General features: G+C 34.1%; 3 protein-coding genes across 3 annotated transcripts; 2 read left to right on the top strand and 1 right to left on the bottom strand.

Annotated features, from left to right (window-relative positions):
- Positions 1-2,384: 2,384 nt before the first annotated feature.
- On the bottom strand, positions 2,385-6,968 carry LOC21390668. The gene is made up of 3 exons (XM_010101964.2): positions 6,167-6,968; positions 4,306-4,386; positions 2,385-3,473 (listed from the first exon to the last, which is right to left on the bottom strand). Exons 1-3 carry the CDS (start codon positions 6,558-6,560, stop codon positions 3,055-3,057), a joined length of 894 nt encoding a protein of 297 aa, XP_010100266.1. The 5' UTR covers positions 6,561-6,968; the 3' UTR covers positions 2,385-3,054.
- Positions 6,969-7,953: 985 nt separating this feature from the next.
- LOC21390667 (D-amino-acid transaminase, chloroplastic) lies at positions 7,954-10,770 on the top strand. The gene is made up of 6 exons (XM_010101963.2): positions 7,954-8,095; positions 8,190-8,510; positions 8,709-8,755; positions 8,998-9,176; positions 9,424-10,097; positions 10,379-10,770. Exons 2-6 carry the CDS (start codon positions 8,309-8,311, stop codon positions 10,471-10,473), a joined length of 1,197 nt encoding a protein of 398 aa, XP_010100265.1. The 5' UTR covers positions 7,954-8,095; positions 8,190-8,308; the 3' UTR covers positions 10,474-10,770.
- A 6,064-nt stretch (positions 10,771-16,834) lies between these two features.
- LOC21390666 (TOM1-like protein 9) lies at positions 16,835-23,464 on the top strand. The gene is made up of 10 exons (XM_024168077.1): positions 16,835-17,427; positions 18,150-18,228; positions 18,992-19,090; positions 19,182-19,295; positions 19,452-19,612; positions 20,333-20,414; positions 20,592-20,677; positions 21,141-21,329; positions 21,793-22,292; positions 22,610-23,464. The coding sequence occupies exons 1-10, from the start codon at positions 17,327-17,329 to the stop codon at positions 23,218-23,220; spliced, it is 2,022 nt and encodes a 673-aa protein (XP_024023845.1). The 5' UTR covers positions 16,835-17,326; the 3' UTR covers positions 23,221-23,464.
- The last annotated feature ends 70 nt before the right edge of the window (positions 23,465-23,534 follow it).

Here is a 23,534-nt window from a genome sequence, read left to right as displayed (position 1 = left end):
AAATATAATATTTATCACATTAAAAATTGGATTCAGTAAAATATTTATTAGTAAATATAGTATTTGCCAAAATCAGTAGAATATTTACTGATAATTATAGTATTTACCATATTTAAACTTGTAATTATTATAGTATTTTCAAAGTATTTACCATAATCAATCTAGTAAATACTTTACAAAAACTCACGAACACAAATCAAGATAAAATGACAAACTCATAATCAAATAAATAAAAACCTTGCAAATTAAATATGATAACAAACGCTATATATAGCCATTGTGCATCAAATGGTTTACTGTAAACATGATTTATCTTATTGTTACTTCTTTTTTCACATATTGATCACGATTTATATATATACATATATCTGTGTGTTTGTTAACCTTAAAAACTGGAAAGATCTCAAGGCCAGATTTGGTTAGAGTGAATGGAGAAGTAACAATAGCGATACAAGAAAACATCAATATCTGACAGAAACCCCAAAAATATCTCCACCCCCTTCACAGATCATCTTCTCCAGAGAACTTCGCCGTGAACAAAGGCCGAACACACAATGTCTAGGTCGAGGTTGCTTCATGATGCCGATCTCCTTCTCCGATGCCGATTTGTGTGATGCGAGGCCGACTTTCTTCTCCAGCGGCGATTCATGAGCATCTCCTCAACAAAGACCCTTCACGACATCGGTTCTCCTCAGTCGAGATTATGTTGCCAGGAAGGTTGTTTTCTTCACCAATGAAGGAGAATAACCAAATATGCTCAATAACGATCGAATCGCAACCGCCGATCTGAAAACCATAGCACAGAGAGTCGCGAAGTAGAGAGGGTCGTGGAAGAGAGAGCGACTGGCGTAGGAGAGAGGGTCAGAGTGGGGACTAAGGATAGAGAATCACGAAGGGGAAGAGAGAAAAAGAAGAGAAAAAATCTTAAGGGTAAATTTGGGAAGCAAACTATTTAAAATTTATAATGCGCTATAATTTATTATGTTTGATATAATTTATGCTATTTGCTTCAAAAGTACCTACAAAATATGCTATATTATGTATTTTCCCTTGAGATAATTACCTAGAGCAAAAATGTAGTAAATAATATATTTTTAAAATTAAATTAAGTAAATAATATATTTTAAAGTTATTTAAAGTAAATAATATTTTATGTGGTAAATAAATTATTTATCGTGTAAATATTTCATTTACGATTAATAAAAAATAATGTAAGTGGCAAAAAATCTTCAAAAAATCTTTATTTACATGGAAAAATTCATTTTACCAATCGTAAAAAGAAGATTTATGAGAAAAAAATGTTTTTACTAGCCGTCTATGAATCATTTACCACATAAACTGCTATTTTTAGAGAATACATAAACGGCTATTTATTTTAAATAGTTTCAAAATATGATATTTACTAATTTAGTTTCAAATATTTGCTATTTACTACATTCTACATGGCAAAATTTTAATAGAAATTAAACAAAATTGTAAAAATATTATAAAAATTGCAAAAATTTACATAATAATAACACATTTTGTAGTATATTAATTATATAATTAATTATTTCAATAATATTAAATTTTATAACTCTTTAATATTTCAAAAGTTTCGCTACATTTCAACTTTCCTATTTAAATTAAATAATAATATTAAATTTTATAACTCATAATATTTCAAAATTTTCGCAACATTTCAACTTTCTATTTAAACTTCGATATTTAAATTAAAATATGAAAAATACTTTTTTAAGGGAATTAGAGAAATTCTGGTAAGATATAATAATTTATTGAATTAATTTTTTGGTTTGTCTTTAAAATAATATGTTTACTAAGAAAAAAACTTTTAAATTTAAGATATTTTGCACTTTTAGGCCTAAAGTCTGAACTTTTTAATCTTTGATAACTTGCCTCAAAACTTGTAATTTTGAGAATTTATTTCCTCTCTATTTGTTGAATTGTAGCAATGTTACATATTTTGAGTACTATTGTTTTTAATTTGTGATGAAAAAGCAGGTCAGATCAAAACTTTCAAAATGACAATTTTTAAAAATACTCCTTAAAATGAAGTCCTTTTTTATTTATACCTATTAATATTAACTCATATATTTCTACATTTTAAACTAAAACTAATCAATCTGTAAAGTTACTTTCAATAAATCATGTATTGAAGGAAGTAAAATCTATAATTTTCTCTTTCAAGATCTATTCAAACTCTAACACAAATATCTAAATTTCCAAATTCTCAATACCTAAAATGCGACAAAAATCACTTTATTATACACGTGAAGATGCCGTTATATTTTATTAAAAATAAAAGGCAATTTAGAGATTGTTTTACAATATCAGAGGATACAAAAATAAATTCTTCCCTTAATAAAAATATAAAATGACCGCGTTGTAGCAATTCAAAAAGTTGAAAGGGGTGACTCGTCAATATTATAAGTTTGTGGGACCAGTTGCCAAAACCGGCAAAATTCAGACCAAAAGTGTCGAAAAACCTTTTAACATTTTCCCCTCAATTTAAGGGCAGTCTTTCCTCGCAGTCCAAGTCCAGGATTCACCGCCACACGAGTTATAAGAGTGGCAAAGGCACAACAAACACACATTTTATGGACAAAACTGTTAAAATAAGTATTATGCTACAAACAGAGAGGTGCATTTGCCCAACTTAAGAGCAAGAAAATCTACACAGACAACAGGCTTTGTAGACAAATGCACAAAATATAACAACTCTTTTAGCATTTAAAAATTTTTTAGCTCAGAAACGGCCATACAAAATCTGCTTTCTTTTCACAACTCGGTTTCAAAACAAAAGTAGAAATTCTATTAGTAATTATTCACAGGCTATGAAAGATCAGCAAAGAGCATGTATTAAGTGGCGGCTTACATGAGTGGACATAGACACAGCCCCGTCTGATTGCGCATATTCAACAGTTTGTTTAGCCATCATAAAGCTGCATCTTAGTGAGTCAAAGAATTGAACCTTCTCCCCTTCCAAGGTTGAAATGTTACCAAAAAAAGAGGCCAGGAAGTTGTCAAGTTCCAAAAGAGGCTTTTGTTTCAATGTTAGATTGTCTCCCTGTTAGAGTTGGTACGTGTTAACTGAGACGCTTCATGATAACTGTCCAGTTCATCTTCTTCATCTGAAGATAAGAGGGACAACCCCATCCACGCCTTAAATCCTTCACTAACCCGTCTTTCAACCTCTGGGGTGACTTCTACGGGATTGGCTTCTAACATTTCAAGCCCAAGGTTTCGACCGCTGGAATTTCCCTCATCAAGAATTACAGCTGCTCTCCTCCTTAAGAAGAAGGAGGTTCCGCCATACAGGATAACCAAACCCCAAGATGCAAACTCGTAGCACCAAAAGAGGGGCAAAGAGCAGCTGTTTCCTAGTGTCAAGAGGCTTGAACCAAGAAACAAAGCAAGAAGAGCAAATAGGATCGCAAAAACAGCATTCAGAATAGCCAGACAACGTACCCCACCTGCAGATTATATGATGAAAGTTTCACATTATGACTTACAGCACAATAAAGAGCAATTCTATCATTTCAAACCCAACCTTTCATCTCTTACTTGGATCTAGTCAATTAAATGATGGAACATAGTAGAAAGAAAACATCAATAATCGTAATCATATTGTTCTTTTCTCCAGCTACTATAACATGAAGGGAAAGGACATGTAACTATCCTCTGTTGCTTTTCCAGGAAAAAAATAAAAATAAAAAATAAAAACCTCTGTAGCAAACTTTGGGCAATCCAGTAATAGATCTGGTATCAACTATTTATACAACCCAAGAAGAAATATCATCTTCTGTTTCATCAAAAGTGAAATGAAGTGAATCATAAGATGGAGTACTAGGATAAATGAAGACTTTTAAGTTAACTGAGCAAGCCCAGACCCTTCGTGCTTAATCCAGGAACAAGAGCACAATAAGCAACTGAAAATTGAACGAGAAACACAAGGACCATCCACCAAGTAACCACCAGTATCCCAATATCTTTTGATTCTCCACTATGGGCGAATGGCAAATAGATTAAGCATAAACCCTTTTCATTTAAATTTTAACTTATAGGATAAACTGCAATCTTAAAGGCTATAAGTAGATAAAAACACACAGCTTTGTCTTCTCAGAAATTAGTACCACAATTACCAATGATGAAAACAGCCTAACAGTCTCAATTGAAATAGAAAGACAGCTCAAAAGTACACTTTTAAGAGCAAAACAAAAACAAAAACAAAAAAAAAAAAAACAAAAACAAAAACAAAAACGAAAACGAAAATGAAAAGAACTAATGATGAAAAGGAAAGGATACCTCGTTTTGAGGCACAGTAGTTATTTTCGACTACCTTTAAGCAACCATGTCTTGTTGGAGCAGAATAAGCAACAGTAATTCCTGTGGCATGACAAGGAGGAGTTAAAAAAAGCTAGAAGAAGAAGATGAGAGGAAGAAGTAATTCCTACAGCATGACAACGAGGAGTTAAAAATAAGCTAGCCTAGCATATCCATGAAGCAAGAAGGAAAAAAGAAGAAGCCAAGAAAATAAAAATACTTTTTCTTTAATGACCATAATAATCGTATATAATCCATATTGAACAGTGTAACTAATTTGATGAAACGGTGTCTCTGGAATAACTGATTTTCATACAAGAAAAACCGGCTAATACTAACACTTGATGTATCTCAGTATAATATTAATAGGAGCCAATATAAGAAAGATCATTTACATTAAATATACATACACATAAGAGACAACTTTCATTTCACTAAATTAGAATATCATAAGAAGGATGAGCAATCATGCAATGTATGCTTAAATCAGAACAAGCAACAAATGATATTGTGGATACATGTTACAGACCATTAAATAGGATATCATAAAAAGGGTTTTTCAGAAAGGAAAAACATCTTAGGAGATCAGACTAAGATTTAGTAGGCGATAATTTACTTTTTCCTTTTCTTATCTCTCTTTTTTTATTATTATTATTTTAAATTATAGTTGGGGGACACAAACCCCTAGACATCAACATAGAGGTGTGTGAATTTACGGCTAAGCTAAACCTATAACCGCATAGTTTTCTTTTCTTGCTAAAGGAAAAAAACAAACTGCAAGAATCTTCTACCTTGAAAAAAAATACATAACCGGAAAATGATTACTTCATTTATGACTCTTAATAAGTTACATTTCCAAGTACTTTACTTTTCCCAAAATCATTAAATACAATTATACCTAAAAAGATGGCGCCAGTTTGTAACTAATAAGTTCTTTCCCCCACGCATAATCACCATCTACCAATATGAGCTCAGAAAAAATGGCCCTACAAAGAAAAGAATTTAGGCATTCCTAAATATCTAGAAGCCATCTGCTGTCCTGAAAATCTTTACATCCTTTACAAACCCATCAACTCCAATTCTCTATATTTTAGACTCAATGCCTGTTTTAACTAAAAGGATGTATCATTTACAGATCAGAAGTTGGTTGCAAGGATACCTAGCTGTACAGAGAGGTTCACTGTCCTGTACTAAACTTTACTTCTTCCGATAGAAATCACTAATACAACATTGCCAACTGAGTTCACCATAATTAAATTCTTATTTTGGTTATACTACATATTAAGCGTCAAATGAACCGAAATATATCAAAGGACACATTTTTTTATCAAAAAGATTTTATAGACACATTCATGGACTATGTTTCTACAAACATCTTAGGACTATTTACTTTTATTCCTGATATTCCCATTTGTACATGGCTAACATGCTCCATTGCTTCATTTTTTAGTACTTTCCATCCATCCGTCCCTGAGTAAAAAAATGAACTGATACTCCTGATCAAACAATAAAACGCTATAGTTTAGTCCGTACAGAAGATGAAACGTCAAGACAACGTAGCAACTTCCACGACAGAACTTTCGATATGTGCATAGTTTCTACTTTGCTCATATCCAAAAAAAAATTTCTGAAACATGGCAAGGTACAAACCAATTGCAAATTTGCAATACAATTTTAGATATTTTGCTTAATACTTTAGTGCAGGGAATCTAATATACTCGAGATTTCACTCTAAACAACCAAAAATCCAAACTTTATCTTCCACATTTTTCCAGCGATCAATCAACAGCAACAACTTTCAAATCTGAAGAAAATAACAAGAAGGCTTAAAATATTCTCTTACCCGAAATCAGATACACCGCGGTTAACAAGAAAATGATCGTGGACGGGACGAGCACAACCATCCAGAAATAATCCACGGTCTCCTGATCCGTCAGATAAAACGCTCCGGGAAAAAGCTCGGAATCTCCTTCCCCTCCTCCCCCTTCTCCATTCACGTTAATCTGCAGCCGCTGAAGCGCCCGGTCGCCGCAGAAGGGCCTCCTCGAGGCGTCGGCCGGAAAAACAATGTTCAGCATGATTATCGTGGAAACGACAACTACAAGACAAATTACGGCCACGAAAGCCGTCAAAAGCGGCCTCTGAAGCTTCCCCCAAGCTCTGTCCTCTTCCCGGAGGCTCTCGTACTCGTGCTTCAGCATGAACGCCTGGCGAAGCGCGTCGCCGATTATCGCCATTTCTCCGAGAATCGATCAAACCCTAGCTCGCTCTGAATTACGAGATTAAACCCCCAAAAATGACAAAAATTAAAGCTCTGTGAATCGAGAACTGCTGAGCTTCGAAGCCAATGGTTCGGTCGGAAAACTTTGAAAACCCTAGATACGATTGCGGAAATCAAGTCTGAATGTGACAGCCAAGTTTTTTGGGTTTTGGAAGAAAATTCAGATTTCGGAGAGCGTAAATACCAAACGTACGATGAGGTAGAGACGCATCTTGTGATCGTTGGCTTCAGATACAGAAATCAGTGAAACTTTTCTCGCGCATTTTCTCGGGAATTTGACGGGGTTTCTTCTGCTCCGGCGCCTTATTAGAGCTCTTTCTTCAGGTATGAGTGGGAAGACCGATTCGAGAATTATGTAAAATTTAAATTTTTGAAGAGAGAAAAATATTGTAATAAAATCATATGATCTTAAATCAATAAAATTATTAGAACAAACGTCATTTTCAGTTTTTTTATGTTTTGTTTCTTTCTTTTTTTTCTTTTTTTTTCTTTTTTTAAGTGTTAACTCCAATGAGAATCACGTCAAAAATACATAATATATAAAATAATTAATAGAATTTGATTCAAATTTAATGGTTAAAATTATTCTTTTGGGATTTCCTACCTAGAATTTTCATTGTACATGAACTTTGCTAAATCTAGAAGCTTTCGTTGATGGCAGGTGAAACCATTGGGTGGGAAGCACTAACTTCAGGTGATTTGGGGTTATCTTGAAACTTCAACTAATGATTATTGATTAGCTTTCTTGTGCCTAAAACCAAAAGTGTTTTAGCTTGTTTATTTATATTTTTTGAGTTAAGACGACTTAAATTTAAATCTTAATTTAAATTAAAATGTATTTAAGTATGATTTGAGTTAAATTTTTAATTTAAATGTGTATAAGGCCTGTTCATTTCGCTGATTTGAGTTTGTAATTTGAGTTGAGATGCTATTTTATGTGAGAATTTTTTACTGTAATAAAAAAGTTAGATGTGACTGTTTCTGAGAGCTTTTTACTGTAACAAAACTCGAATCGGCGAAATGAACGAGACCTTTAAATTATAATTTAAATTAAAAATCTATTTAAGTTCAAGAAAATTTAAACTTAAGTAAAATCTCACTACTCACCTAGCGGAATCTATCCTATATGAGTAGTGAGGTTTTTAACCTTATCAGTATATATAGGAGTGCTCCTTCCTAATAGAATTGGACTAAAGCCCTTTTGCTACAGGATGAGGATGGCCAATTATTTTCTTATACCTAAATTACTGAATGAGGTCAGGAGAGAGCATTGCGTCTTGAATCAGTTCTCAGTTATGACATAAGATATAGTTTCCAACAAAAACAAACAAATTAATAAATCCCGAAATAATTCGGTTTTGTCCCACTTACTGCAAATAAAAAACACCCATATGTCTCTAGTTTATGCCAACTGAGAAATGATTCTTGTTCTTAGAATGGATACACAAACAAACGTACGATATCAACAATTGGAGTTGTAAAACTTAGCCGGTATTCTATTCAAGATCTTTCTCCTTGTCTTTAACTATTATGACAAAATAGTTGGAACATTCATATTTGTTTGTCTTTTTTTTTTTTTTTTCAGCGTCCGACTTTATTTAAGGATTTCCTAATCGAATAAATACCAGACATTTGTTTTTCCTTATATAGCAAAAAAAAAAAAAAAAAAAAGGGTTCGTTTTTCCCCTCTAGAACTTGTTTTCCATGGCTTCCCTTCCATCTCTCACGAAACCCATTTCTCAAAACCCAATTACACGCCAAACAACCACCGACCATTCACATATTGGTTCAAAGGCGGTTCCCTGTAGAACTTCACTTCTAAGATCTGGGTTTCTGTATTCTCAACCTGGGTCGTTTAGAAACACGAGGACTGTTAGAAGTTCGAACCAAAATGAAGCTTTGGTTGGTAAGTTTTGATTTTTCACTCTTTGTTCTTGGTTCTTGTTATTCCTCTAATGTTTCTTTAATTCCAAGCTTATCACTATTTTGGTTGACTTTATATTACTGTGAAATCATCATTATTTTTTTTCCTCACTTTTGGCTGTTAATTTAGTTTATACTTTAAGAGTAGAAGGAAATTTTATATATTACTGTCTTGTTTCAGATTCCTACATTAAAACCTCTGATGTCCCACTTCTGACTTGCTCCGAGGTACGTGTTTTTGCCTTTTATCCTGAAAAGTGAAAACTTACTCGTATGTTTTTACCAAGTATTAATTGTCAAATTCCAACTACTTTACATTTGGTCTATCCAAAGATCGAGAATTTTGGAAGCAAAAGAGTAACTCGTTCAAATACAAGAGAAAAGCCCTTTCATTTTCCTCCCTTATAATGTACTATTTATTTATGTATTTATTTATTTATTTATTTTTAACTGAGCTCTTATATGTTAAGGCAACTGAGAGGCTGAAAGCTCACAGGGAAAACCATAAAGGGAAGCAAGAATTCCTGGCAATGTACTCGAGCATTTTTGGTGGAATAACAACAGATCCTTCTGCTATGGTCATCCCCATTGATGACCACATGGTCCACAGGGGTCATGGTGTTTTTGACACTGCTGCCATAATGGACGGGTTAGTCATTATATTGTGGCCTCACAAACACTTTATATAAATTCGTTACAACTTCAAAATTTAGTCATAAACCACTTTTAATCATGTGGGCACTCAATAACACCTTTTTTTCTCCCTTGAAATGACACCTCAATTAAGTTTGTGCAAATAAATTTAGCATCGTGTACATTTAATCCTCTTTTTATAACATTGTTTTTCCTTGTTAGCAACAAATTCAGTGATTTCATATGTATCTTTGACACCCTAGATATCTGTATGAGTTGGATCAACATCTCAACCGCATTATAAGATCGGCAGCCATGGCCAAAATCAACCTACCCTTTGATAAGGAGGACATAAGAAGTATACTCATAAAGACAGTGAGTGCCTCCAAGTGCAGAAATGGATCACTAAGATACTGGCTCTCGGCAGGACCTGGCGATTTCCAATTGTCGCCGTCTAGCCACAACAAACCGGCTCTTTATGCCGTTGTGATCCAAGACCAATTGCCTTTTGACTCGAAGGGAGTCAAAGTGATAACATCATCTGTTCCAATGAAGCCTCCTCAGTTTGCAACTATGAAGAGTGTGAACTACCTTCCAAACGTTCTCTCGAAGTTGGAGGCAGAAGAGAATGGCGCATTTGTAGCCATTTGGCTCGATGAGGAAGGGTTCATTGCCGAAGGGCCTAACATGAACGTGGCCTTTGTCACAAAAGACAATGAGCTTCTGATGCCTCATTTTGACAAAATCCTAAGTGGTTGCACAGCTAAGCGAGTTCTGACCCTTGCAGAGAGGCTGGTAAGCAAGGGGAAGCTTCGGGGAGCGAGAGTAGCGAACGTGACCGTCGATGAAGGGAAGAAGGCAAGTGAAATGATGCTTCTTGGCAGTGGAGTTCTTGTTCGCGCGGTTCTCTACTGGGATGAGCAGGTCATTGGTGATGGTAAGAATTAAGAACTCAACATATATGCCTTCATATTGCACACAAAGTGTGGCAGTTCATAATATTATAGCAAACCGAATATAGCTATTTCTTGTATTAACAAAAAATGATATAGCTAATTTGATGGGGTGCAATGTTGTGTATTGGGTAGAACAAAAAAAAAAATTGCATTTTTTGTCATTTTCTTTCAATGTTCTATGTTACATTTTTAGGTCTGTCAAAGTTGAGATTTTGTTTCTTATTTTATTGCAATATCTAAAGTTCTTTTTTCCCCCTTATAGGCAGAGAGGGTCCTGTGACCCAGGCTCTTTTGAATCTTCTCATTGAGGACATGAAATCCGGCCCGCCTTCTGTTCTTATTCCTATTCCTTACTAAGCTGACATGACACCTAAACCTTCTCTTGACTTGAAGATCATGGAAAATCTCCATTATTACACTTTTGTAAAATATGCCTCTGTATGAGTATTGGAGCTCTTCTCTCCTGCAAATCTTTTATAAGTTACGTTTCTTTCTTGTTTGTCCATTAATAAGTAGCTTGTACTTGCCATGTTTCCCATTATCTCCAGTTGGGAAGCCAATTTTACATTGATGTATAGATACTCTTCCAAAGTTGTATAGTTCTGTTGTATTACCTTATAAGCAACTTAAATGGAAGGGTTTTCATTTGGCGTCTATGGTTCTGTTGCTTCCTTCTTTTTTGAATAGTGGACAATAAAACAGTTTTACAGAAGTGAGTTTTTTTTCTTCCTTATCTTGGGCCTCCAAATGACTTGGTGAGTCTTTATTTATTTATTTATTTATGTAATCTGAACAAGGGTCGTTGTCATATGATCTTGTGTTCCCCATAAAACGAGAGAAGAGCCAATAAAATGGAAATGATTTGGAGTTGTAATGCCCCTCCTAAACTTGCAGTTAAAAACTCCGCCAGTTTAAAAGAAACGTTAACTTAAAATGAAATAATACTGCATAATGGAATAATATCTACTACTGAAACAAGCCTTTAACAAATTAAGAAAATGAGGAACAAAAAAGAGACTATCTCAGTGTGAGCTAAGTATATCTTCTACTGCTTTACTTGAACAAGAATAAATTTTTAAAGAAAATTTTTAATTTATATATATTATTGTTGACATGTTTTCATGAGATGTTAAAAGCGTTTTCTGAGTATGATGTGAAATCTTATACTTGTTATGAACTGATAGTTCAAGATGATAATGACTAGATCCTTGAGAAATAATAGTTTCCAAGATAGGGGCCACACATAAGGGGTTTAATAACACAAGATTGATGTTATACAAGAGGGCCTTAAATTAAAGTTAAAAAGATTTATTTTGAAAGTGAAAATTAATTCATGGTTTACTTACCAAGTTTGTGCTCATATAGTTCTTATGATGCATGCAAGCTCTTAGATAAAAGTTTCAGTTGACTAAGTAAGAATTATCCAAGCTCACATGACGAGCTTAAAAATATTACGATTTGAAACTTGTAATTTTAAGAAATTTGTTGAGGGTTTGATCTGTAGTAGATATTATTTTTTCATTATCTATTTTACGTTAGCGTTTCTCATACATTGACGGAGTTTTTAGCTACAAACTTAGGGGAGGGGTGCTACAATTAGACTATACTTTAGGTTCGTTTGGGGGAGCTTGCGTACCTGAAAGTAGTAGAAGAAGAAAAACATGAGTAAAAACTTTTTAATTAGTATTTGGATAATGCATGGAAAAGAGCTCTTAAACATATTTGATAAATAAGTCAAAAGCTTTATAGTTACAAAAAGTATGGTAATAAAATGATAGGATGAAAATTTTAATTTGTTGTTTATAAATAAAACGTTAAAAGGTAAAAAAAAAAAAAAAAGCTATTAATAAGCTATTTTTTTCGTAAGCTAAAAGAGCTTATAAAAGTAAAAAAAACTTTCTTATTTAAAAGTATTACTAAATGAGGCCTAAATAACTTCAAAAGTAGCTTTTGGACTAATGGCTCGTTTAGTTCGTGGGTTCATATCAGAGTTCAAACATACATGTAAATTTTGAAAAAGAGAAAAATTTAAAAAAAAAACATAATTTATCATTAAAAGTACATGAGTTTTAAATTATACTTATTATTCTTGATTAATACATTTTTATTAGTATAGTTATTTGATAAAAATGTTATTAATTAAGAGTAAGTGATAAAAATTTTGACCAATGCGTTTTTAAGAGGTATTTATCTCACTTTATCTTTTGATTGTGACTTTTGAAATTTAAACTTTTTGTGTGAGAAAAATACTATAACAGAATCAAAACTATAAATTTAAATCCATGATACAAACATACCATAAATAAACTAAAAGCATTTCTTTTCATCCAGATAAAAACTTGAAAAATAAAGGGGAAAAATAAACCTACACAATTTTGGTTTCTCAGGCTAGACTAGAACAAATACCTTGGCAGATGCTTAACACTAGGCTCGCTTAAATAATGACTGATAAAAGAATGAACAAATATTAGCAGCCTAACAACAAACATGAGCCAAATCTATAGTCGAGCTCAATTGACTTTTCAAAGCCTACAAAATTATAAACTTATATAGTACTCTAGTTGATTCTTAATTTTAGGATTTCAAGTTTGAAATATTAGTATACAGTCAAGTTTTAAGGTATAAATTGCAGCATTTAAAAAATTATAAAATGTGAATATACATAAAATCAAATTATGTTTTGGGTATGTTTAGTAGTATCTTTTAAACTCCACAGGTGAAATAACTATAGAAAGTGATTCTTAGAAAATTTTAAAATAAGACAGCCAAAATCGTAAAAGGTAATTTTAGTTCGTTTAGCCGGAATTTTTAAGGTCAAAACACCCCTCTCTCTCAATCTCTCTCTCTCTGAGCTTCTTTCTAGGATTATGTTCCTTCACTTTTTTTCATTTCGTGTTTTGGGATTAGATTTGGATTGGTTGATTGTGTTTATTTAATTGGTTTGCATGTTTCTTGCTTCTTCTTCGTTTTGTTTTGTTTTTTTTTTTTTTTTTGTTGCTATTTTTGTATTTGTGCTATGAGGAATATGAAGTTTTGGGTTTCTATCGTACCAAAGAATCATCAGTTTTTAGCTTCATTTATGTGTCCTCTGTCTGTCGATTGCTTAGACTTGCAGTTATTATTTGTCAAACTTCTTTTATGAAGAAAAATGTTTCCCATCTAAATATTGGGTTTCACATGGTCCTATGACCACTAAATATACATTCTTCTCAATATCTTTACGCGGTGTAGTATTGCTATTATTGGTTTGTGTTCACAGCTCCTACTACTCTTTTTTTTTTTTTTTTTGTTGTTGATTAGGCCTTACAAATATAAGCATTGATTATGTTAGAACTGATAATCTTAATAAATATACGTTATAATTGATCAATTTGATTTTGACAAATAAAACATTTATAAATAGTGGGTTATGTTTTACTTTTCTTACGTAATGTATTGTTTACTTACTACTTTGCTCATTTAAATGGAAAATAGAAAAAATAGTATTGAGTAGTCCCAAATGAATGGTATTATCTATACCACAAGATAAAGTAATATGGGACTCTATAGAGCGTTTTTGTGATTTGTAAATTAAAGAGGCGGAAGATGGACACTGTCCTGGAACTTATCTTTAAAGTTGGATGGGAAAATTTAATTCGAAAATTTAATGAAGCAACCAAAAGAGTATATAAAAGACAACAATTAAATAATAAGTGGGATGCTTTGAAGAATGATTGGAAGCTTTGAAAGGAACTTATTGGGAAGGAAATTGATTTAGGTTGGAACATTAAAAAGAATACTATTGATGCATCTGATGAGTGGTGGCATAATAATTATAGGTATACACAATAAAGTTGTTCATTTTTTTTTTAGTTTAGAATTGTCGCATGAATTTTAATTTATTCAAGTGTTCTTGCAGATTCATCTTAACGCAGTGAAGATTTGCACTCGGGGAATTGAAACCAAAGTTGGAAGAAAAGTTAAATAGGATGTCTACAGATACTGTAGCCACATGAGTGACACCCTCATCTGGAGAGGTTCTATGTGAGCTTGATAAAAATGCAAATGATAGTACTACCCTACCTGAAGAATTTGAGAGTAATAGTGAGTCAGATGAACCTATCCGAAGTGAAGTGGCACAAGATCGTAAGAAGAAGCGGTCAATTGAGCCACATCAGAGACAAAATAAGAAACTCAAGAAAGGAAAAGGCAATTTGAAGGTGGGAGGAGCTGTTAAATTGTCGCAACAAATTGATCGCCTTATCGATATAGTTGAGACTATAAGTACCAGATCATTCATTGCACAAAATGAAGCATCAAATCATAGCATTACAAAAGTTATCGAAGTGCTTGATTCTCTACCTGGATTAGAGATTGGGAGTGACTTGTATTTTTTTGCTGTTAACTTGTTTTCAAACAAAAATAAGAGAGAGACATTTATGGCTTTTAAACAACTTGAGTTGAAGCTCAACTGGCTTAAGTTTGAACATAGCTTACGATCACACTCTTAATTACTTAAGTTTGATCCTTTCTTGGTGTATTTTGTAATAAGATGTTTGTTTAGTGTGGTTTTCTTGTTCAAGTTATCTTGACTTGGTTGTACTACATATGTCTCTAAATGTTGTACTATGACAATTTAATCTCTCTATGGGAATAAATTAGGTAAAACTTTGTCTATGTTTATGCAATATATTTTTTACGTTTAACTAATTCTTGTATTTTTATTTTAAGTAAATATTATTTAGTTGACGCAAGATATCCATAATTAAAAAGATTTCTTAGATCATATAAAGGAGAAAGATACCATTTATTACAATTTTGAGTGGGTCGTCAACGAACCGGTTATAAGGAGGTATTCAACCAAGCACATTCTTCTCTTAGAAGTGTCATTGAATGCACTTTTAGTGTGTGGGAGAAAAAATGAAAAATTTTGAGACATGCTTAATTATTCATTCACAAAGCAAGTGAAAATAGTTATTGTAATAATGACGCTCCATAACTATATTAGGAGGCATGCTAAGCGTGATTGACATTTTCAAATAGTCGCAGATAATTCAGATGGTATCATTCATGAAGAGAATCAACTAGAGGACAATGTAGAAGCAAATCAAGCTACTAGTGCTTTACAATCAGAAGAAATAGATGAAGTGAAGTACGAGATCAAATTGCTACAAGTTTAATGAGCACTACCTAATTTGTAAAATGACTCCACGAGTTTTTGAGAATGAAATGTATATTTTGTCTCTATCTTGATGATAAATTAGGTTATATATGTTAATTACTCACTAATGCTCGTTTTCGTTATAACTACATATTGTGAATGAATAAATAAAAAAATACTAATTATTATAAATTTAATGTTAGAAAACTCATGAACAAATTATGTTTTTTTTTTTTTTTTTTACAGTTGAACCAGTATAATACATATTTAAATTTCATACCATGTCTATTTTTGTCATTTTAACTACCCACAGTAATTTAACATCACAATTTACCAAACACTATAATTTACCAAATACTCATTTATTTTTTGTAATTATTTTTTTTCAACATAATTAACAATAATTTTTCTAAAATCTACAGTAATACTAAATATAGGTCCTATGTCGGCTAGCATCCACGCAGTATAAAGTCACATCCAGTCAAGTGACAATCCATGCGGACAATAAAAATCAAATCATGAATGTTGAATGTCAGAGTTATGGTAGATCGTTGTTTATTGCTATATCACTATTATTGGAGGGTGGTATTAGATATATTGACGAGTCTGCCTTGGATGCAATAGTATGCAGGTGTATATGTTATTGATCAAGTGGCATGGAACACGAGTTAAGAATAGATTTAGACCCTTGAGATTAGCTGAAAACAGTGAGAACACTAACAATCTTTTTTTTTAACTAGAAAAAAAAAAATGACATGGAGCATGCCGATAAATTAAAATGCCAATTTTTTGAGGATGCTTTTTGGATTGTCTCAAGGTCAAATGTGTGAGATCACGGACAAAACATGGTAAATAGTAGTAGGACGTGATAGCATAGGAAATCATTTTCAATGGCTAGTAATGGAGATTGGGCATCAATTCTCTAAATATGCTTTGCATTTTTTTTTTAAACGAATATGCCTTGGAGTTGTTATCTAAGGTGGTTTGTTTTTGCTCAAAGTGATCCCTCTTTGACTGTTTGTTTTCTTCTTATTCAGTTGGATCTCACAGAAAAGATGCTCCTTTAGTCCATTTATTAGTCATACTCGTGGCCAATAAATAGTTGCTTGTAGCTTATTTTCGAAAATTTATATGTTACTCGGAAAGATTGTGTGTAATTTTTACTACAAAATGTGTGTATAAACAAGAAGTTAACGTTGTTATTGTTTTTTTTAATAAAAAAATAGTAACGTTGTTTTAACGACGGAATAATCTGGCAAGAATTATTTAGAAAATAATTTGTCAATTTTATGATTTATTATCTAATAATATTATTTGAATTAATTAAATAAATAATTCTTTACGTTTGGATTTAAAACTTTTAAAATGTCTGAAAGTTTATCCTTAATTTATTAATTTGTCTTGGTCCTTTTGAAAAGAGGATGTGCCCATCATGTGTCAATGCTCTGCATTCTCAAGATCACTTCGTTTTTTTTTTTTTGTTATTAAGGATAGAAACTCTACGCTCTAAAATAACTCTCAATCTCAATTATTCTATAAAAAAAAAAAATCTCAATTTTTTCGAGTTTATTAGATTCAAAAAGTATGCCGAGCTTCTATAGTCAGATAGAAATCTCATTTTGAAAACATTCCTTGTTCGAAGGATTTTTTTTTTCTTAAAGGAATTTACCAAAGGATTTTAGGTTTCACATAACCGAAAATAATACAGAACGAAACGGTCGGCACCGTCCGATCAAAAACGTCGGCGAAGTGAGCGATGCTCTCAGATGACCACCACGTGGCAGCATATGATTAGTCCCTATATTTAATTCATCACCCTAACTTCCTAAGAAAAAAAGAAGAGAAAAAAAGAAATCGTTCCTCAAAGTGGGAACACCGATCTCCGAGAGAGAGAAAGAGAGAGAAAAGGCGATAAAGTTTCTTCTGTGGGAGGTTAGAGAGGCCGGAATATTTTCTCGAGCTCGTCGGAATTTTCTCCGATCTTGCCTAGAACTGTGCCTGTTCTTCGTGATCGGCTCCGATAATTGGATCGATTCGCGTTTTTCGCGAAGGTGAAGAAGCGAAGCGGAGATGGTGAATTCCATGGTGGAACGCGCGACGAGCGACATGCTCATCGGCCCCGATTGGGCCATGAACATCGAAATCTGCGACATGCTCAACCATGATCCCGCGTACGCCTCGCAATCGATCCTCTAATGTTGATTTTTTTGTTGTTGTTTTATTCTGTTGTAAATTTCTTGTCGCGTATTTGATTGAAGAATTCAGAGTGCAAATTTTGCTTAGATACTTTTGATAAAAGTCCTAGGATTGAGTGATTTGAGGATAAGTTGATGAGAGTTGGGTGAATTTGATCGAACAGTGGTTAATCTTCTGTGTGAGTTCGTTTTAGTTTCGCGAAATTGTTGTTCTAATGAGTTTCTGTGATCAGAGTGTGATTATGGCATCTTGTTAGAGCTTCTCATGATAAGTTATTGGTATATATGCTTTAAGCTCGCTTTTCGAAACTTGGGAACATTTAATTGATGTTTTGATCGGTTATGAGATAAACTAGGGAAAAGGGAATTCGAAAATTCGAAAATTGGTTTGATGCTGCAGGTGGAAATCTTGGTTTTGGATTTCATTACCTGGGATTGAACATTGAAGTAAAATGACGCTTTATATGTAAGGCTGGGATTTAGGAAAGGAGTGGCGGGTGAGGGGCAACTGGGATGGATGGTTGGCGGTGTAACCAGCTAAAGAGAGGACAAAAAATGGAATGCTTTTTTGCGTGAAATGTGAATATTTAGGTTGTCGGTTTTCAACTCAACTGGATTCGTGTGCGGTTTTTGTTAAGTTTTATGGCAATCTCTATCTAGTTTCCTCAGTTTAGAAGTAAATTGTTTCGATATATCAGGCAAGCAAAGGATGTTGTAAAGGGGATAAAGAAACGCATTGGAAGTAGGAATCCTAAAGTTCAACTTCTCGCTCTAACAGTAAGTTCGGGAAAATTCTTACAATTGTTTGCATTTTGTTTTTGGTTTTTTTGTTTCTTCATGTGTCGTCAATAACTTGTAATGTTCGTTTCAGCTTGTTTCTTACCTTACCCTTGTTAGCTATTAATTAGATTTTGACTAAGATTAAACGTTTTAACTTGCAATTGATTAAGCTGATGGCTTTGTGGCACCCAATTTATATATTTGTTAGAATTGTTTTCTTTTTTACAATCTCTATAGTCATATCTTGCTAATGGGTCTGTGATCTTTCGTTATTCCTCAGGTTTCCTGCAGTAAATTTCTTCCAATATTGTTTTACCAGCCTTAGGAAATATCTCGGATCTTGCTTTATATATTTCCCTTTTCCATTCTCAAGACTAGGCGGATGGATTCAGTTTTGTAATCCTTATTATATTTCAAGTAATTACACTACTTATCATCTGAAATGATGAGGAACTCCTAACTTGACTTTAACAAGAGGCGTGGTGCTTAATCTTACATAATGAGACATTTTTATATACTTTTACCAGGCTTTGGAAGTAAAAAAACATGAGGTAGAAAATAGCCTGGATATTATAGAATGTGAAAGTTGGATGATTTAACGGCAGAGTAGTAATAGGTTAATTGCTTTGCTGGAAGTACTCTTAAAGATGTGATTTTTCCCCATCATTTGTAGATGCCCAGTTCCATCTCTTGTCATTTTTATGTTTTCATCTTACAGAGGACTTAATTGGTTCTGTTTTGTCTGCTGGCTATATTCTAGCTGTTGGAGACAATTATAAAGAATTGTGGGGACATTGTTCATATGCATGTGGCAGAGAAAGACGTTCTTCATGAGATGGTGAAAATAGTTAAGAAAAAGGTACTATGTTTGTTGTTTATGCTTGTCATCTAATTATTTGGCCACTCCCCTATTCTCAACCTTTGTTTTTTGGCCAAAATTATCTCTGTAGCCCGACGTACATGTTAAAGAGAAGATATTGATCCTGATAGATACCTGGCAAGAAGTCTTTGGAGGTGCGAGGGCAAGATATCCACAGTACTATGCTGCTTACCAGGAATTATTGGTATGTTTATCAATAATTTCTTCTCAAAGTTCAGTGCTAAAACAAAGAAGCAAAAATAGTTGATAAAAAAGGAGCATTATTTGGTAATTATTTACTGAAATTTGTCTCCTTCTCTTTGCATCGTTTCCTTATGGTGTTTTTGTTTTTTGTTTTCAGCGTGCTGGGGCAGTATTTCCTCAGAGATCTGAGAGAGCTGCACCGGTGTTTACACCTCCACAAACACAACCATTGTCATCATATCCCCCAAATCTGCGCAATTCTGATCCTCGTCAAGATGCAGCTGAACCATCTGCAGAGTCCGAGTTCCCTACTTTGAGGTGCATATATAGATCCTTGTATTGTTAAATGAATTGAGATTTGAGGCCAAGTTAAACTATCTAGATAATAACGGATCACCAATTCTAGCACTTTACAGCACTCTTTTCATAGTTGCTGTAACTGAATGCTGGTTGAAACGTTTTTCATGGAATAGTTTATTCCCATTCAATTAGCTTCTCCTATTCTTTGGATTGTAGTTGCTATGACAGGATGCGTTCATCTAACTGCATGACATGGCATCGCAACAGTAATATAAAGAATACTTAAGTACCTGTGGACCTTATTTGTATGCCTACACGGAACTCAGAATAATTGGAAGCGGAAAAAGTAAAACGTATAACTGTGTTATCTTTTGTTAAAGGCTACTGCAAATCTGCGTGAAAGTTTTTGAACAACGAGATTTGATATCTTATCTGCTAACTAGGATCTTTGGTTGGAAAGTGTACTATCATTGAGTTGTTCTTTTACTGTGAGATTCTTCCTTGGCTATGTCTTACGTATTTATTCTAGAAAGTGAGAGTCAGAAGTATTGTCAATGACACGTGATCAATATTGAAATTAGCAAGCACTACTTAATTGTTTCTTTTTAGTTCTGATGATTGCATGCATCTTAAATTTATTGTTTTTATAGAAATTCTTTTGTTAGTGCAGATGCTTACATGCATCTAAAATTTATGTGATTCACAAATTTATTGTTTCAATAGAAGTTCTTTTGTTAGTTTGTCAGAAATTCAGAATGCACGGGGAATAATGGATGTTCTCGCAGAAATGCTTAATGCATTAGATCCAGAGAACAAAGAGGTACGCCTTTTTATTAAAACTTTATGGGTTGATTGAATTGTCATCAAGAGATTTACTATGTGACATTGCTTGATATCTACAAGTCATGGAACAACTGTTTTGTGCATCAACTATTGGAAATCTTTATATGAATATTTCTGACACTTTTAGCTATCTTTATTTTATTTTAATTTACAGGGGCTTAGGCAGGAGGTTATTGTTGATTTGGTGGAACAATGCCGAACATATAAGCAGAGAGTGGTACACCTTGTTAACTCGACTGCGTAAGGCCACAAACTTTTTTGCCCCGTTACTCATTTTTTTCTTTTAGGAGCTCTTTATTTTATGAAAAACCCCAAGAGGCGTCAAGTCATGCAGATGACTATTTTGGCATTGCAGTTGATTGGATTTCCATTGCAATAGCGTTTGCCATCATTATGACCTTGTTTATGTATATTGTTGATTCGTGCTAATGAAAGAGACCAAAAAAAAAAAAAAGACGTATTCAAAGTTCTTATAAAGTGAACGTAGCAAAGTGACGTGACCAGTTTTTTCTAGTGCAAACTAGTAGGAATGCGTAGGCTAGGTTTCTTGACTCACTGCAACAGTTAACTAACTTAAATAGGAAAGTCTTAAAAAACTTTTCAGCCAGTTGTATGCCTATATTAAGCGCAATGAAGATTTGCTCATAATGGTTTTAATATTCCATTCAGTTGTTATTATTAACATTTTGTCCATTTCTGTCAGCGACGAATCACTTTTATGTCAAGGACTCACATTGAATGATGATTTGCAACGTGTACTAGCCAAGCATGAAGCCATTTCTTCAGGAACATCAGTTCAAACAGCAAAACCTAAGGCTGAACCATCGAGAACACTTGTAGATGTTGATGCCCCTCTAGTAGACACTGGAGGTAGTAAACAGGCTGATGGGAGGTAACTGGTTGATGAAAAAATCCTCTTAACTATATGGACCTTTACAGTCATTGACATTTTGCATGTATAATTATTGAAATTGACTAAACTGCAATAGTGAATCTAGTGCACATTTGTTGTCTAGGTTTGTTCTTGCAGTCAAATTTTTAGTTTTGACTTTCCGGTAGGATCTATGCCAATCACGTCTTCCATTTTTCTATCATTATGGTTTGTATTGGAATGCTTCCCCAAGCTGCAAAATGAATAATTTGTTCTGTATATGTCAATAATTTGGGTTGGAGACATTTATGCACCTAAGTATTAGAGTACAAATATTATTTCTGCAGAATAGATGAGTATCTCTGTAGCACTGTATAGATTCTTGAATTAGGATTACATGCACGAATTTTTGAAGGTACATGATATCATATATTTCATATGAGATATTGAGACCAATGAGTTGAGTGTTGGGAATCTTTTGCAGATCCACCTCAAGTGCTGGTGCAGGGGCTAATCCACTGAATCAGCTATTGCTTCCTGCTCCTCCTGCAACTAATGGTCCTGCTCCAGCAACAAAGGTTGATCCCAAAATGGACCTGCTGAGTGGAGATGATTTTAGCTCACCGAAGGCAGATACTTCTCTGGCCATTGTTCCTGTAGGGGGACAACAAACAAGCACTCCTGCATCTGACCAGACTGCTCTTGTTCTTTTTGACATGTTCTCCGACAGTAATAACACCTCAAACTCTGTAGATGCCCAGTCCGCTAATCTCCCTGGACAAACCAATCCTTTGCCTCCTCAAGCCCCAAACCAGCAGAATTTTCAATCTCCGCAGGGTGGGTTTTACCCCAATGGAAGCGTCCCAAACATGGCAACTCCTCAGTATGAGCAGTCACTCTACACACAGGGCACTGGGCCCGCCTGGAATGGTCAGATTGCACAGCAGCAGCCGCAACAGCCACAGCCGCCTTCACTGTTCTATGGTGCATTCATCAATTGATCCTGTTCATTTCATCACCATTTTAACGGAGAACATAATGATCAGTCACTATATTGGCAAATGCAGTTACAGCATGCCCCACAAGTTTTTAGTTCTTTTTTAAGTTTTCATAAACTAGTTGGAAAATGAACATTTAGCACATCTTTTTTGTTTATCTTTATTTTTCATGTTTTACTGCCAGACTGTTGGTAATGGTGACTGTAAAATGTGTAGAATTTCAATGCATGTGATATTTTTTATTGCAAGTAAGAATGCTTCTGTTGTTTTTTCAAGTCTTTAACATTTTGCTTGGTTGTGCAGGTTCTCAAACTGGCGGATCATTACCGCCACCCCCTTGGGAAGGTCAGTCTACCGGCGACAGCAGCCCAGTTGCAAGTGCTCAGTACCCTCAACCGCTGCAAGTAACTCAGGTGGTTGTAACGCATGCGCAGGCTGGTTCACCTCCCTTGGGACCTCAACCCATGGGGAATGACCAAGTAGTAGGTATGTATATCCAGCCTATTACGGGCAGCCATATGTCGGCAATTAATAGCCAGGTTGGTCCAAGCCATCAGTTGGGGTATCATCCTCAGCAAATGCATGGTGGGCCGTATATGGGCATGCTTCCACAGCCAATGCAAGCGGGCTATACGGCGTCGATGTACCCTCAACAAATGTACGGTCAGCAGATGGCCAGTTACGGTTATGGTTATGGTCAGCAACAAGGTGCTCAATACCTTGAGCGGAGAATGTATGGTCTATCCGTCCCAGATGATAATGCGATGAGAAACTCCTACCAGCTTTCCACTTCATCTTATGTTCCACCAAGCAAGCCTTCCAAGCCAGAGGATAAACTATTTGGTGACCTTGTTGACATGGCCAAGTTGAAGCCTACTGCTAAACCCACGCCTGGCAGAGCTGGTAGCATGTGAAATCTTGATTGGTTCTGCACTTTTTTCTTTTTTTTTTTGGTTGCTATTTATTGAATTTTCTTTGTCTACTTTTGATTATTTGTTTATCTTCTAATACACATGCTCGTTTCCTTTTTGGCTCAATATTTTGTGTTTGCTTGCATTGTACATTCCTTGTAGAGAAAACATGGGAAAAAAAGGGTGGCCTGTGGATTAGATTGAATTTGAACCATTTGGATTTTAATTAATTTTTTTTTTCCAATTATTTGAACAACCTTTTCCTTTTTCTTTCCTATGTATTTAAAACACTCCACAAATTTCAGGTGTAATCTGCT

Source organism: Morus notabilis, unplaced genomic scaffold, assembly GCF_000414095.1.
Source record: "Morus notabilis unplaced genomic scaffold, ASM41409v2 Scaffold733, whole genome shotgun sequence".
In the NCBI taxonomy this organism is placed as follows: domain Eukaryota; kingdom Viridiplantae; phylum Streptophyta; class Magnoliopsida; order Rosales; family Moraceae; genus Morus; species Morus notabilis.
Note: the sequence above shows the minus strand (reverse complement) of the source record. Positions and strands in the feature narration are given on the sequence as shown.